Below are 12,557 nucleotides of genomic sequence, written 5' to 3'. Positions count from 1 at the left end.
CAGCTAATTTTTTGTAGTTTTAGTAGAGACGGGGTTTCACCGTGTTGACCAGGATGGTCTCGATCTCTTGACCTCGTGATCCACCCGCCTCGGCCTCCCAAAGTGCTGGGATTACAGGCTTGAGCCACCGTGCCCGGCCAATTTTTGTATTTTTAAGTAGAGACTGGGTTTCACCATGTTGGTCAGGCTGGTCTCAAACCCCTGACCTCGTGATCCACCCACCTCAGCCTCCCAAAGTGTTGGGATTACAGGCGTGAGCCACTGCGCCCGGCTCAGACTTGCTGTTTTTAACTATTAGTTAGTTAAAACTAGTAGTCTTCTGCTGGGCGCGGCGGCTCACACTGTAATCCCAGCACTTTGGGAGGCTGAGGTGGGTGGATCACAAGGTCAGGGGTTTGAGACCAGCCTGACCAACATGTTGAAACCCTGTGTCTACTAAAAATACAAAAATTAGCTGGGCGTGGTGGCAGGTGCCTGTAATCCCAGCTACTCGGGAGGCTGAGGCAGGAGAATCACTTGAACCCAGGGGGCAGAGGTTGCAGTCAATTGAGACTGTGCCATTGCACTCCAGCCTAGGTGACAGAGTGAGACTCCATCTCAACAAACAAACTAACAAAAAAACTAGTAGTCTTCTTCTTATTTTCCTAAAGATAGCCTACTTTCTTTCTTTTTTTTCTTCTTTTTTGAGACAGGGTTTCACTCTTGTTTCCCAGGCTGGAGTGCAGTGGCACGATCATGTCTCACTGTAGCCTCTACTTCCTGGGCTCAAGTGATCCTCCTGCCTCAGCCTCCCGAGTAGCTGAGACTACAGGCACGTGCCACCATGCTCGGCTAATTTTTTGTATTTTTAGTAGAGATGGGGTTTCACCATGTTGCTCAGGCTGGTCTTGAACTCCTGGCCTCAAGCCATCCCCCCACCTCCGCCTCCCAAAGTGTTGGGATTACAGGAGTGAGCCACTGCGCGGGCCGTTAACTACTAGGCTTTCTTACCTCCAGGTTTTGACCCCAGCTGTTGGATGGCGCCTCTAAGCCTCTGTTTCTCTTCTCTAATTCCTTTCCCCCCACAGAATCAGTTCCTGTAATAGTCTGAGCAGGAAGTAGAGAGCACACTCAAAATTGGAGACTTTGAGGATATTTACAAAGGCGTCGGGAAAACAAAAGGGAGAGTGAAGCTGTTCCCACCCCTACGGCTGAGGGGAGGAGGGCAGAGTGTCGCCTGGAACCTGGGGTGAGAGAGGTGTCTAGAGAGGGCTGCCTTCCAGCAACCGTGCCCTTTGCTCAAGAGCTGCAGCCAGCCTGGGTGTCATAGACCACCCCAGCATGTAGTGGCTTGGAGGTGCTATTAATGATACTATTGGGACAGGAGGTATAAACTGGCATGACCGCACCGTCTAAGGCTCAGTGGTCTCTGATTATCTGTTCCTTGGGCAAACTGAGCAGCTCGCTGACACAGAGCCTTTGCACTGCTGGTTCATTGGTCAGAAATGTCTTCCCCAGCTCTCATCCTCCGGTCTCACCCCTCCAGCCCCCGTCTCCCTGTGGCAGGACCTTTTATTTCTCTTGTCATTAGCACTTAGCAGCATGTATAATCCTTGTCTATTTATTTGCTTATAAATATTTTTATACATATATATACACACATCTATGTATATATATGTGTGTGTGTGCGTGTATACATATATATACATGTATTTTAAATCTCTCTCTCTCTCTCTTACTAAAAAGTAAGGCCAGGGCAGACCAGACATGGTGGTTCACACCTATAATGTCAGCACTTTGGGAGGCTGAGGTGGGAGGATCACCTGAGTCCAGGAGTTCAAGACCAGCTTGGGCAACATAGTGGTACCCCATCTCTATCAAAAAAACAAGAATTGGCTGGGCGCAGTGGCACACACCTGTAATCCAGCACTTTGGGAAGCCAAGGTGGGTGGATCATGAAGTCAGGAGTCCCAGACCAGCCTGACCAACGTGGTGAAACCTCCGTCTCTACCAAAAACACAAAAATTAGCCGGGCGTGGTGGTGCGTGCTTGTAATCCAAGGTACTCAGGATGCTGAGGCAGGAGAATCACTTGAGCCCAAGAGTCGGAGGCTGCAGTGAGCTGAGAGCGTACCACTGCACTACAGCCTGGGCAACAGAGTGAGACTCTGTCTCAAAAAAAATAAAATAAAATAAAATAAAATAAAATAAAATAAAATAAAATAAAACATTAGCGTGGCTGAGTGTGGTGGCTCATGCCTACATCCTAGCACTTTGGGAGGCTGAAGTGGGTGGATCATTTGAGGTCAGGAGTTGGAGATCAGGCTGGCCAACATGATGAAACTCCATCTCTACTAAAAAAATGCAAAAATTAACTGAGTATGGTGGCAGGTGCCTGTAGTCCCAGCTACTCGGGAGGCTGAGGCAGGAGAATTGCTTGAGCCTGGGAGGCAGAGGCTGCAGTGAGCAGATATCATGCTACTGCACTCCAGCCTGGGAGAAAGAATAAGACTCTGTCTCCAAAAAAAAAAAAAAAAAAATTAGCTGGGTGTGGTGGCACATGCCTGTAGGAGGCTGAGGTGGGGAGATGGCTTGAGCCCAGGGGGTGGAGGCTGCAGTGAGCTTTGCACTCCAGCCTGAGTGACCAAGCCAGATTCTGTTTTCAAAAAAAAAAAAAAAAGTGAGTCCAAGGCAGAGAGGACCTGCCTTCCTTCTTCCCCGTCTCCCCCGAGGCCCTAGCACACAGTAGGTCTGATACATAGTGAGTGCCCAGCAAGTATATGGCACAAGAATGAATGAATGAGCATGTCCATCCCTTTCCTGGCAGGTAGGACAGGACCAGGTGGTCTCAGAGGAGCCTCCTGGTTCCTGGGATAGGAATCACCCTCCTGTCTCCAGCTGCTGTTGGCAGTGGGATCTGATAGACGCTTCTCTCTCCTGTGACCTGGCCCACGGAGCAGCGTCATTAGCTCGCAGCTGCCGGCTGGATCTTCCCCACACACTTGCACCTTTGTCCTGGAAAGCACGTCTGTGTTACAGGGTTAGCCCTTGCCAGAGAGGACATATCAGAGTCCCCGAAGGCCAGTGACAAAGGTGAGGATCGATTGCCAGCCCTGAGTCAGAGAGGAAAGGCTCCTGCAGGGAAGTCAGTGGCCAGGGACTCAGAAAGGCGTGATATTGCAGGAAGACAGGATTTACAGGGTATCTCAGTCTGTTCAGGCTTCTATAACAGAACACCATGGACTAGGGGAGCTTACAGACAACACACATCTATTTCTCACAGGTCTGGAGGCCAGGAAGTCCAAGATCAAGGCAACTGGAAGATCTGGTGGCGGTGAGGCCCTGACTCCTGGTTCACAGACGGCAGCTTCTCTCTGTGTCCTTGCTTTGTGGAAGGGGAGAGGCAGCTCTCTGGAGCCACATGTACAAGGGCCCTAATCCCATCAGTGAGGCCTCCGCCCTCATGACCTTATCACATCCCAAAGCCCCATTTCTTAATACTATCACATGTAATTAGGTTTCAACATACACATTTCAGGGGACACATTCAGACTCTAACATAGGGGCTAACACCCGGGGGAGAGGCTGTTTCTGGAGGGGCTGTTTGGGGGGCTCTGGAGACCTTCTCTGATATTCACAATATTGCAGGGGGCATTTTGACCTGCTGAAGAGAAACAGCTCCTAAAAAGTCACTTGCAGCAACATAAGAGATTTGCATTCTAATTAAAATATGTGCAGGCACCTCCTGCCTCAGAGCCTTTGCCCTGGCTGTTCCCTCTGCCTGGAATGCTGTTCCTGGACCTCAACATGTTCCTGCACTTCCTGAAGGTCTTTGCTCAAATGTCACCTTCTCACTGAGGCTGTCTCCAGACGCCCCATTTAAATGGCAACGCCTCTCCCCCAGCGGCATTTACACTGTTCCGTTTTCCCCCCTAAAGCATGCATCATCCTCCAACAGCCGTGTCCCATGGAATGCATCATACACAAAGCACACACACAATTTTAAAAATTTTATTGCGGAGCGTGGTGGTCCACGCCTGTAATCCCAGCACTTTGGGAGGTTCGCCTGAGCTCAGGAATTCGAGATCACCCAGGGCGACATGGTGAAACCCTGTCTCTACTAAAAATACAAAAAAATTAACTGGATGTGGTGGTGCACGCCTGTAGTCCCAGCTACTTGGGAGGCTGAGGCAGGAGAATCGCTTAAGCCCCAGAGGCGAAGGTTGCAGTGAGCTGAATTCCCACCACTGCACTCCAGCTTGAGCTACAGAGTGAGACTCAAAAAAAAAAAAAAAAAAAAAAAAAAAAAAAAAAAAAAAAAAAAAAAAAAAAAAAAAAAAAAATTATGACAGAGGAACCTGTTCTGAAAAAGAAAATAAAAAAAAATTAGGGGTCATATTTAAAAAGCAAAAAGAAACAAGTAAAATTAATTTAACTTGTATATGTCATTTAATCCTTGATATTCAAATAGTGTCATTTCAATGTGTAATCAATATAAGAATATTGAGATATTTTATGTTCTTTTCATAGTAAACCTTTGAAATCTGGCATGTATATGACACAGCATATCTCACTTCAGACTAGCCCCGTGTCACGTGTCCCACAGCCACACAGGGCCAGTGGTCACCGTATTGGATGGTACAGCTCTAACAGCTTTTCGTTTTAGTTTGTTTTTGTTGTTGTTGTTTTTGAGACGGAGTCTCACCCTATTCCCCAGGCTGAAGTGCAGTGGCACCATCTCAGCTCACTGCAGTCTCTGCCTCCTGGGTTCTAGCAATTCTCCTGCCTCAGCCACACGAGTAGCTGGGATTACAGGTGCCCGCCACCATGTCCAGCTAATTTTCGTATTTTTAGCAGAGACGGGGTTTCACCGTATTGGTCAGGCTGGTCTTGAACTCCTGACCTCAGGTGATCCACCTGCCTCAGCCTCCCAAAGTGTTGGGATTACAGGTGTGAGCCAGCACGCCCGGCCTTGTTTTGTTTTTTGAGATGGAGTCTTGCTCTGTTGCCCAGGCTGGAGTGCAGTGGTGCCATCTTGGCTTACTGCAACCTCTGCCTCCTAAGCTTAAGTGATTCTCCCATCTCAGCCTCCCAAATTGTCTGGGACTACAGGTGCCTGCCACCACGCCCAGCCAATTTTTTTGCTATTTATTGTAGAGACAGGGTTTTGCTATATTGCATAGGCTGGTCTTGAACTCCTGAGCTCAAGCAAAGCGCCTGCCTCGGCCTCCTAAAGCGCTAGGATGACAGGTGTGAGCCACTGTGCTGGCCCACAGCACTAATGTTTTATGAAATTCACCATTGATGATGTGTATAATATAATGTTATTACTTGTCTATTGACATACAGGACCTGAATGGCCAGGGGCTTGATTATGGTCCCTGCTGGCTCCCCAACACAGTGCCCGGCACAGACTGGGAGCTCAATGTTGACTGAATGAATCCAGCAGGCACACGTGAGCTCTCTTTCCTCCATCGCCAGCAGCAAGCCACGTGGCAGATGCGGCTAAAATGGTTTCCTGGCCGGGTGCGGTGGCTCACACCTGTAACGCCTGTAATCCCAGCACTTCGGGAGGCCGAGGCGGGTGGATCACCCGAGGTCAGGAGTTCAAGACCAGCCTGGCCAACATGATGAAACCCCATCTCTACAAAAATACAAAAATTAGCCGGGCATGATGACAGGTGACTGTAATCCCAGCTACTCAGGAGGCTGGGTGGGAGAATTGCTTGAATCCGGGAGGAGAAGATTGCAGTAAGCCAAGGTCACGCCACTGCACTCCATCCTGAAGGACAGAGTGAGACTCCATCTCAAAAAAAAAAACCCCAAAACAAAAAACACCCCACAAATTAGCTGGGTGTGTGGCATGCGCCTGTAACCCCAGCTACTCGGGAGGCTGAGACAGGGAGAATTGCTTGAACCCGGGAGGTGGAGGTTGCAGTGAGCCGAGACCATGCCACCGCACTCCAGCTTGGACAACAGAGCGAGGCTCCACCTCAAAAGAGAAAAATAAGGTTTCCTCTTCCTTTGCTTTTTATTTTGTCTTTTCTCGCCCCTATCTCTTCACTTTCCTTCCCTTTCTTCCTCTTTCCTTTCCCTCGGTCATGTTTGTGCCAAGTGCCTGGTTCACGTCTCTGCTCTCTGCCCCACCAGGAGCCAGCTGTGCCTCCTTTAAGGAAGCCTGGGGATGAGAATGGTTCTTCCCAGGCTGGGGCGGGGCACAGGGCGTGTGGCGGCCTGCCCGAGGACTTGGCCCCGCCTCACACGGGCACCTCGCTAAGCACGTGACCAGGATGAGCCTATGGAATCCTCATGACCACCCCAGGGTGCAGGCGTGACTCAGACCAATCCTGAGGCCTGAATGAGGGAGCCAGAGCACAGAGAGGCTTGGCAACCTGGCCCAGGCCACCCCGCCAGGCAGCTGCGCGGCCCGGTGGCGGAGGCGCGCTTTTACCTTGGGCTCTGGTAGACAAGGTTCATCCACACACACTGATGGCCTGCTAGGGGCCACGTGAGGTTCAGGAGCCCGGGGCACAGCAATGGCAAAGGACCAAACAGGCAGATTCCTGCCCCCTGGAGCTCTTTTCCTCCTAGAGGAAAAGGAAGCCAATCAAACAAGCAAACACCCGCCTCAGGGGGTGGCTGGGGCACAGAGAGAAATGAGGTGGCCAAGGAGGACAGGAGCGTCCTCCGGTTGGTTTGTAGCTTTCAAAGGCTGGGCAGAAAGGCAGTCATTGCTGAGAAGATGGCACTGGATCAAGGATCTGAAGGAAGGGAGGGTGAGCCTCCTGGGTGTCAGGGAGAGGAGCATTCCGGAGGGGACCAGGGAGTGCAAAGGCCCTGGGGCAGGAGCCAGGCAGCAGGGGGAGGAGCTCCAGGGAGGTGGGTGTGGCTGGAGCAGAATGGGCAAGGGGAGGGAGGCAGATGAAGTCAGGGAGATGTGCCCATCTGGGTGCGTTTGACTTTGTCTCTCCAGTATGAGACGTGCTGATCTTGTGGGCCATGGTGAAGGCTTTGGCTTTTACGCTGAGTGAGGTGGGAGCCACAAAAGGTTTTCTTTCTTTTTGGAGAGACAGACTCACTGTGTTGCCCAGGCTGGAGTGCAGTGGCGCAGTCATAGCCCACTCATTGCAGCCTCGACGTCCTGGACTCAAGTGATTCTCCCACCTCAGCCTCCTGAGCAGCTGAAACTAGAGGTGTGTGCCACCTTGTCTGGCTTTTTATTTTTTATAGAGATGGGGTCTGGCTATGTTGCCCAGGCTGGTCTCGAACTCTTGGCCTCAAGGGATCCTCCTGCCTTGGCCTCCAAAAGCACTGGGATTATAGGCATGAGCCACCACACCTGGCCATTTCTTTATAACAGTTTTTATTAAGATATAACTTGCATATTATAAATTCACCCATTTAAAGTATACAATTTGGCCAGGCATGATGGCTCACACTTGTTTAGTTTGTTGGTTTGGTTTGTTTGTTTTTGAGATGGAGTGTCGCTCTTATTGCCCAGGCTGGAGTACAATGGCGTGATCTCAGCTCACTGCAACCTCTGCCTCCCAGGTTCAAGTGATTCTCCTGCCTCAGCCTCCTGAGTAGCTCGGACTACAGGCACCCACCACCACGCCTGGGATGGCTCACACTTGTAATCCCAGCACTTTGGGAGGCCAGGGCGGGAGGATGGGCAGGATTTTGAGAGCAGCCTGGGCAACAAAGCGAGACCCTGTCTCAATAAAAATTAAAACACCAGGTGTGCATGGTGGCGTGTACTTGTAGTCCAAGCGAGTCAGGAGGCTGAGGAGGAATGATGGTTTGAACCCAGGACTTCGAGGCTGTAGTGAGCTATGATTACACCACTGCACTCCAGCCTGGGAGACAGAGCGAGACCCTGTCTTTTAAAAAAATAAAAAGTAAATAAAGTGTGCAATTTGATGGCTTTTTGTATATTCACAGAGTGGTGCAACCATCATTACCATCACTTTCGGAACATTTTCACCGCTCCAAAATGAAACCCCAAACCCGTAACAGTCACTCCTCATTCTCCCGGCCCCTGGCAACCACTGGTCTACTTTTTGTCTCCATAGATCTTCCTAGTACGGACATTTTACATCAGTGAATTATATACGTGGCCTTTGCGTCTAGCTTCTTGCACTTATCAATGTTTTCAAGGTTCACCCATGGTGTGGCATGCGTCAGCACTTCATTCCTTTTTATGCTGAGTAATCTTGCAGTGTGTGGTTATGCCACATTTTATTTACCTCTTCGTCAGCTGATGGGCATGTGGGTTGTTTTCACTGCTGGGCTGCTGTGAACAGTTGCGTCCAGGCTTCCGTGTGGACACGCGCTTCCCTTTCTCCTTGGCGTAGACCAGGAGTGGAAAGGCTGGGTCTCAGGGGACCCTACGTTTGCCTTTTGAGGCTGTGCCATTTTATAGTCCCCCGAGCACCCCCGGAGGCTTCCAGCTCCTCCAGGTCTTTGCACGCGCTCATTCTCCGTCTCTGATCACGAGAGGACTCAGCAGAGGAGGAGAGCGTCTGACTTGGTTTTCCAGGAGCCTGCCACCATGCTGATCACATTGTCATCAGCACTCCTGCTTTCCTCTGTGTCTTTGGCTTTCGCCAGGGCAGGGTCTTTCTCTAAACACGACGAAGATTTCTTTCCCTTCTTAAGCTGCCCTCCCTGCCACCGGAAGTGACTCCCCTCGGCAAGGCCAAGGTGGCTCACGTGTCCCAGCACTCTCATCTCTGCCCTTCTCTCATTGAATGACAGCATGGTGTGACATGAGGGCTCTCCAGCCATGGCCTTGCAGCCCTCTTGGGTAAGCACCACGTACATTTGGACCTTGAAGACTTGGTCATGAATCAGAGTTAGATTGGGTGAGATGGTCAAGGCGGGTCAGTATCAAGGAAGTGGGGGAGGGCATCAGGGCCAGGCAGGCCTCGGATTTGAGTTAACTGGCTAATTTCCGAGAACTTCAAAAGTCATTAAAAAAGGTGAACTGCATAGCTAAAGGCTGTTGAAGGCCTTAAGGAATTCAATGAAGTGATGCTAATTAATCAGTTGATCAGTTACTTGGTTGACTGATTTATGAGTTAATTAGCTGATTGAGTAAAGCATTTATTGAGTACTTGCTATGTGCCAGGCATTCTTCCAGGTGCTGGAGATACATCGGTAAGTGAAACAGGGTCAGCTTCTGTCTCTCCGGAGCTGGAGGAGATGAACAAGTAGACAGATGAGACCATTTCAGACAAAATGAGGTGAGCCGATAGAGTGGGCTGGGACTCCTGTTTTTGACAGATGCAGTGGCAAAGGAGTGGGTTTCAGCTGAGCCCGGAAGAGGGGAATGGGGAGCCATGGAAGGATCTAGGGGAACCGTATCCTAGACAGAGGAACAGGAAGCGCAAAGGCCTTGACATAAGAAAGAGCTGGGGATGCTCAATAAACAGAAACAACGGGGGAGAGGGTAGGAGATGGAAGCGGAGAGGTGGGAAGGAGCCAGGTCAGGTAGGTCCTGAACATAATGACAGCCCCCAGCTCAGTTGCACTGACACATTCCAGGCACTGTTCTAAGCACCGGCACGTTTTCCTGACTTGTTTAATCCTCACAATAGCCCTTGGAAAGGGGCTCTTATAATCCCTATTCTGTAGATGAGGAAACTGAGGCACAGAAAGCCCCACATCACTTGCACCAGGTCTCCAACGTGGGAAACCCTGGAGCCTGGATTGCTCTGAACCTGTTCCTCTGGGACGCCACAGCCTCACCCTAGCCACTCTGACCTCCAACAGGAGTTGGGCCCTCCTCCTCAGGGCACTGGACCATGTTTGGTCTCCTTAGAGGAAGGCAGTGCCAGGCAAAGCTGTCTAACCAGAACACAGCAGGTGCTCAGTTAATATTGGTTCAGGCCAAGGCATGTTGCTTAAGGATGGACCTGGGAGAAGGCTGCCTTCTTCTGGGGTTAAATAAGAGGTTTAGAAAGCCTCCCTCAGAGCACTCAAGGATGGAGCCAGCCTTACCCAGTGCTGGGGACGCCACCCTCTGATCCCTGTGTCACCCAGGGGTCTCTTGTCCTCTCAGCAACTTCATTCAGAAAATGAGGGGACTGGCCTATGAGAGGGGCCCAAAACTCAGGGTGGGGACAGTGGTGCAGGCACCAGGAAGCAGGCCCGGGGGGGCATGGAGGGCTTCAGGGACGCAGTCACCCATCTAAGGGCAACTGCCACTTAGCACCAGCCCACTGCTGCGTACCCTCTTCTGTTTTCTTTTCCTCTCCCTCTCCCTTTTTTCCCTCAGAGTCTTGCTGTCACCCAGGCTGGAGTGCAGTGGTGCGATCAGGACTCACTGCAGCCTTGAACTCTAGGGTTCAAGGGATCCTTCTGCCTCAGCCTCCTGAGCAGCTGGGACCACAGGTGCATGCCACTATGCCTGGCTAATCTTTAAATTTTCTGTAGAGATGGGTCTCACTATGTTGCTCAGGCTGGTCTCCAACTTCTGGCCTCAAGAGATCCCTCACCTGGACCTTCCAAAGTGCTGGGATTGCAGTTGTGGGCCACCATGCACCAGGCCTGTTCTGTTTTCTTGGAGCACTTGCCTGCAATCATCCTTCATTCATTGGCTCACATGCTCATCATTGGTTTCCCTCTTCATTAGGAAGCCAGGACTTGGTTCGGGTTAACTAAGCTTCCCCGTGCCTCAGTTATCTTATCTGTAAAATGGAGCCATTGTGTGCAAAGCACTTAGGACAGCGGCCAGCACCTGGAAGGCTCCTCAGTCATTCATTCTAGAATATTTACTGTGAGCAGGCATTCCCCGCCAGGCCACGTTTTAGGGCCGGGGACGCGTGGGGGGCCCACCTCACGGGCTGGCATCCCAGTTGGAGCACATGCTCAGAATGAAAGGAATCAAATGAACGTGCACCTGCCAGGGGGTGCTCAGTCATAGGGTGATGGTGTCGCCAACATTATGAAGCATAGAGCCAGGCGGATCCCTCGGAAAACAGAATTGTTCTGAAGGCCCTGGGCTGGAACCTGCAGGGCTTCTTCGGGGGACAGTGAGGCTGGAGATAGACTGAGGAGATGGGGGTCCAGAAGGTATGGGGGGGCATGTAGACCGTTTTATGGGCTTTGGGGTTCCTGGGTGGATTGGCTAAGTCCTACTCACCGCGACCAAAGATGATGATGGTCCAGATAGAGGAGGAGAGCGAGGAGGAAGGAAAGGGAAGGGTGAGGGGCGCGGAGGGGAGAGCTGGGAGGAGGGGAGAGCTGGGAGGAGGGGAGGGCTGGGAATAGAGGAGAGATAGGCGGGGGAAGAGAGAGGAGGAGGGGGAAGAGAGCAGGAGGGTGAGAGGCGCCAGGCCCCACAGGCGTTTTGGCACAGCGGCCACGAGGCCTCCACTCCCGCCCAAAAACGGAAGCGAGACTGCTGGGGCAGCTGCAGCGCGTCCGGGCGTGTCCTGGCGGCCATGGCCCCGCCCCGGGGCCCGCCGGTTCGCGTCCCGCCCCGTCCCCGCCCCCGGCGCGCTCAGGCCCCGCCCCGTCCCCGCCCCCGGCGTGCTCAGGCCCCGCTCCCGTCCCAGTCCGGGCTCGGTCAGGCCCCGCCCTGCGCTCGCTCCCGCGGGAATCCTGGAGCCCAAGGCGGCCCGGGGGCGGTCCGGCGGCGCCGGCGATGGGGCATAAAACCGCTGGCTACCTGCCGGGCTGCTCCTGCCTGCGCTGCCGTCCCGGGCCCACCGTGCCTCTGCCCGCGTGCCCGGAGTCCCCGCCTGTCTGTCGCCGCGTCCGTCTCCTGCCAGGCGCGGAGCCCTGCAAGCCGCGGGTGGGCCCCAGGCGCGCTGACATGGGCTGCCAGGCCAAAGCGCGCTGGGCGGCCGCGGCGCTGGGCGTCGCGGGGCTGCTGTGCGCGGTGCTGGGCGCTGTCATGATCGTGATGGTGCCCTCGCTCATCAAACAGCAGGTCCTCAAGGTGGGTGAGGGAGCCCCCGGGGGGTCCGCGCACGGCCCAGGTCTGGTGGGCGCTGGGCGCAGAGGAGGACCCGCGCGCTGCGGTGGGTGAGCTAGCGCAGCTGGATCGGCACCCGGGCCGGGGACCGCAGAGCACGAGGGAGGCCGGGCTTATCGGGAGAGCCGCTGCCCGCCTCCCCACCACCTCCACCTCCACCTCCGCCTCCACCACCCCAGACTGAGGCTGGGGGGCAAACGGGGAACCCAGGGACTTTGCTGGAGGCGCAGGCCAGGGTTCGGGAGGCCTGGATGAGAGACCCCACGGGGGCCTGACCTGCCCTAAAGGGTCTGGGCGCCCATGACGAATGAGGAGTGTGAACAGGTGCCGCCAAAGGATCCCAGGAGTGCGCGAACGCCTGCTTTCACAGCAGCCGGTAGCAGTGTCTTAAAATGAGAGCGCACTTTCCTTGTATCCTGTGAGCCCCAGAGGGCAGGAACCTTCTGTGAGGCCCACGTGGGTGCCCAGCTCACATAATGGGTGCTCAGCTCACATAGTGGGTGTTCAGCTCATATAGTGGGTGCCCAGCTCACATAATGGGTGCTCAGCTCACATAGTGGGTGTTCAGCTCATATAGTGGGTGCCCAGCTCACATA

At 53.1% G+C, this 12,557-nt stretch overlaps 1 protein-coding gene across 2 annotated transcripts in view; it reads left to right on the top strand.

Moving 5' to 3' along the window:
- The first annotated feature begins 11,549 nt into the window (after positions 1 to 11,549).
- Positions 11,550 to 12,557, top strand: part of SCARB1 (scavenger receptor class B member 1) — an 85,332-nt gene continuing 84,324 nt past the window's right edge. For both annotated transcript variants that reach the window (XM_017544448.2, XM_017544447.2), the window contains exon 1: positions 11,550 to 11,925. In XM_017544448.2, the coding sequence (XP_017399937.1) occupies positions 11,629 to 11,925 (297 nt within the window). In that variant the 5' untranslated portion in view covers positions 11,550 to 11,628. The remainder of the gene's footprint in view (positions 11,926 to 12,557) is intronic.

This window comes from Cebus imitator, unplaced genomic scaffold (genome assembly GCF_001604975.1).
Source record: "Cebus imitator isolate Cc_AM_T3 unplaced genomic scaffold, Cebus_imitator-1.0 Scaffold169, whole genome shotgun sequence".
NCBI lineage: Eukaryota > Metazoa > Chordata > Mammalia > Primates > Cebidae > Cebus > Cebus imitator.
Note: the sequence above shows the minus strand (reverse complement) of the source record. Positions and strands in the feature narration are given on the sequence as shown.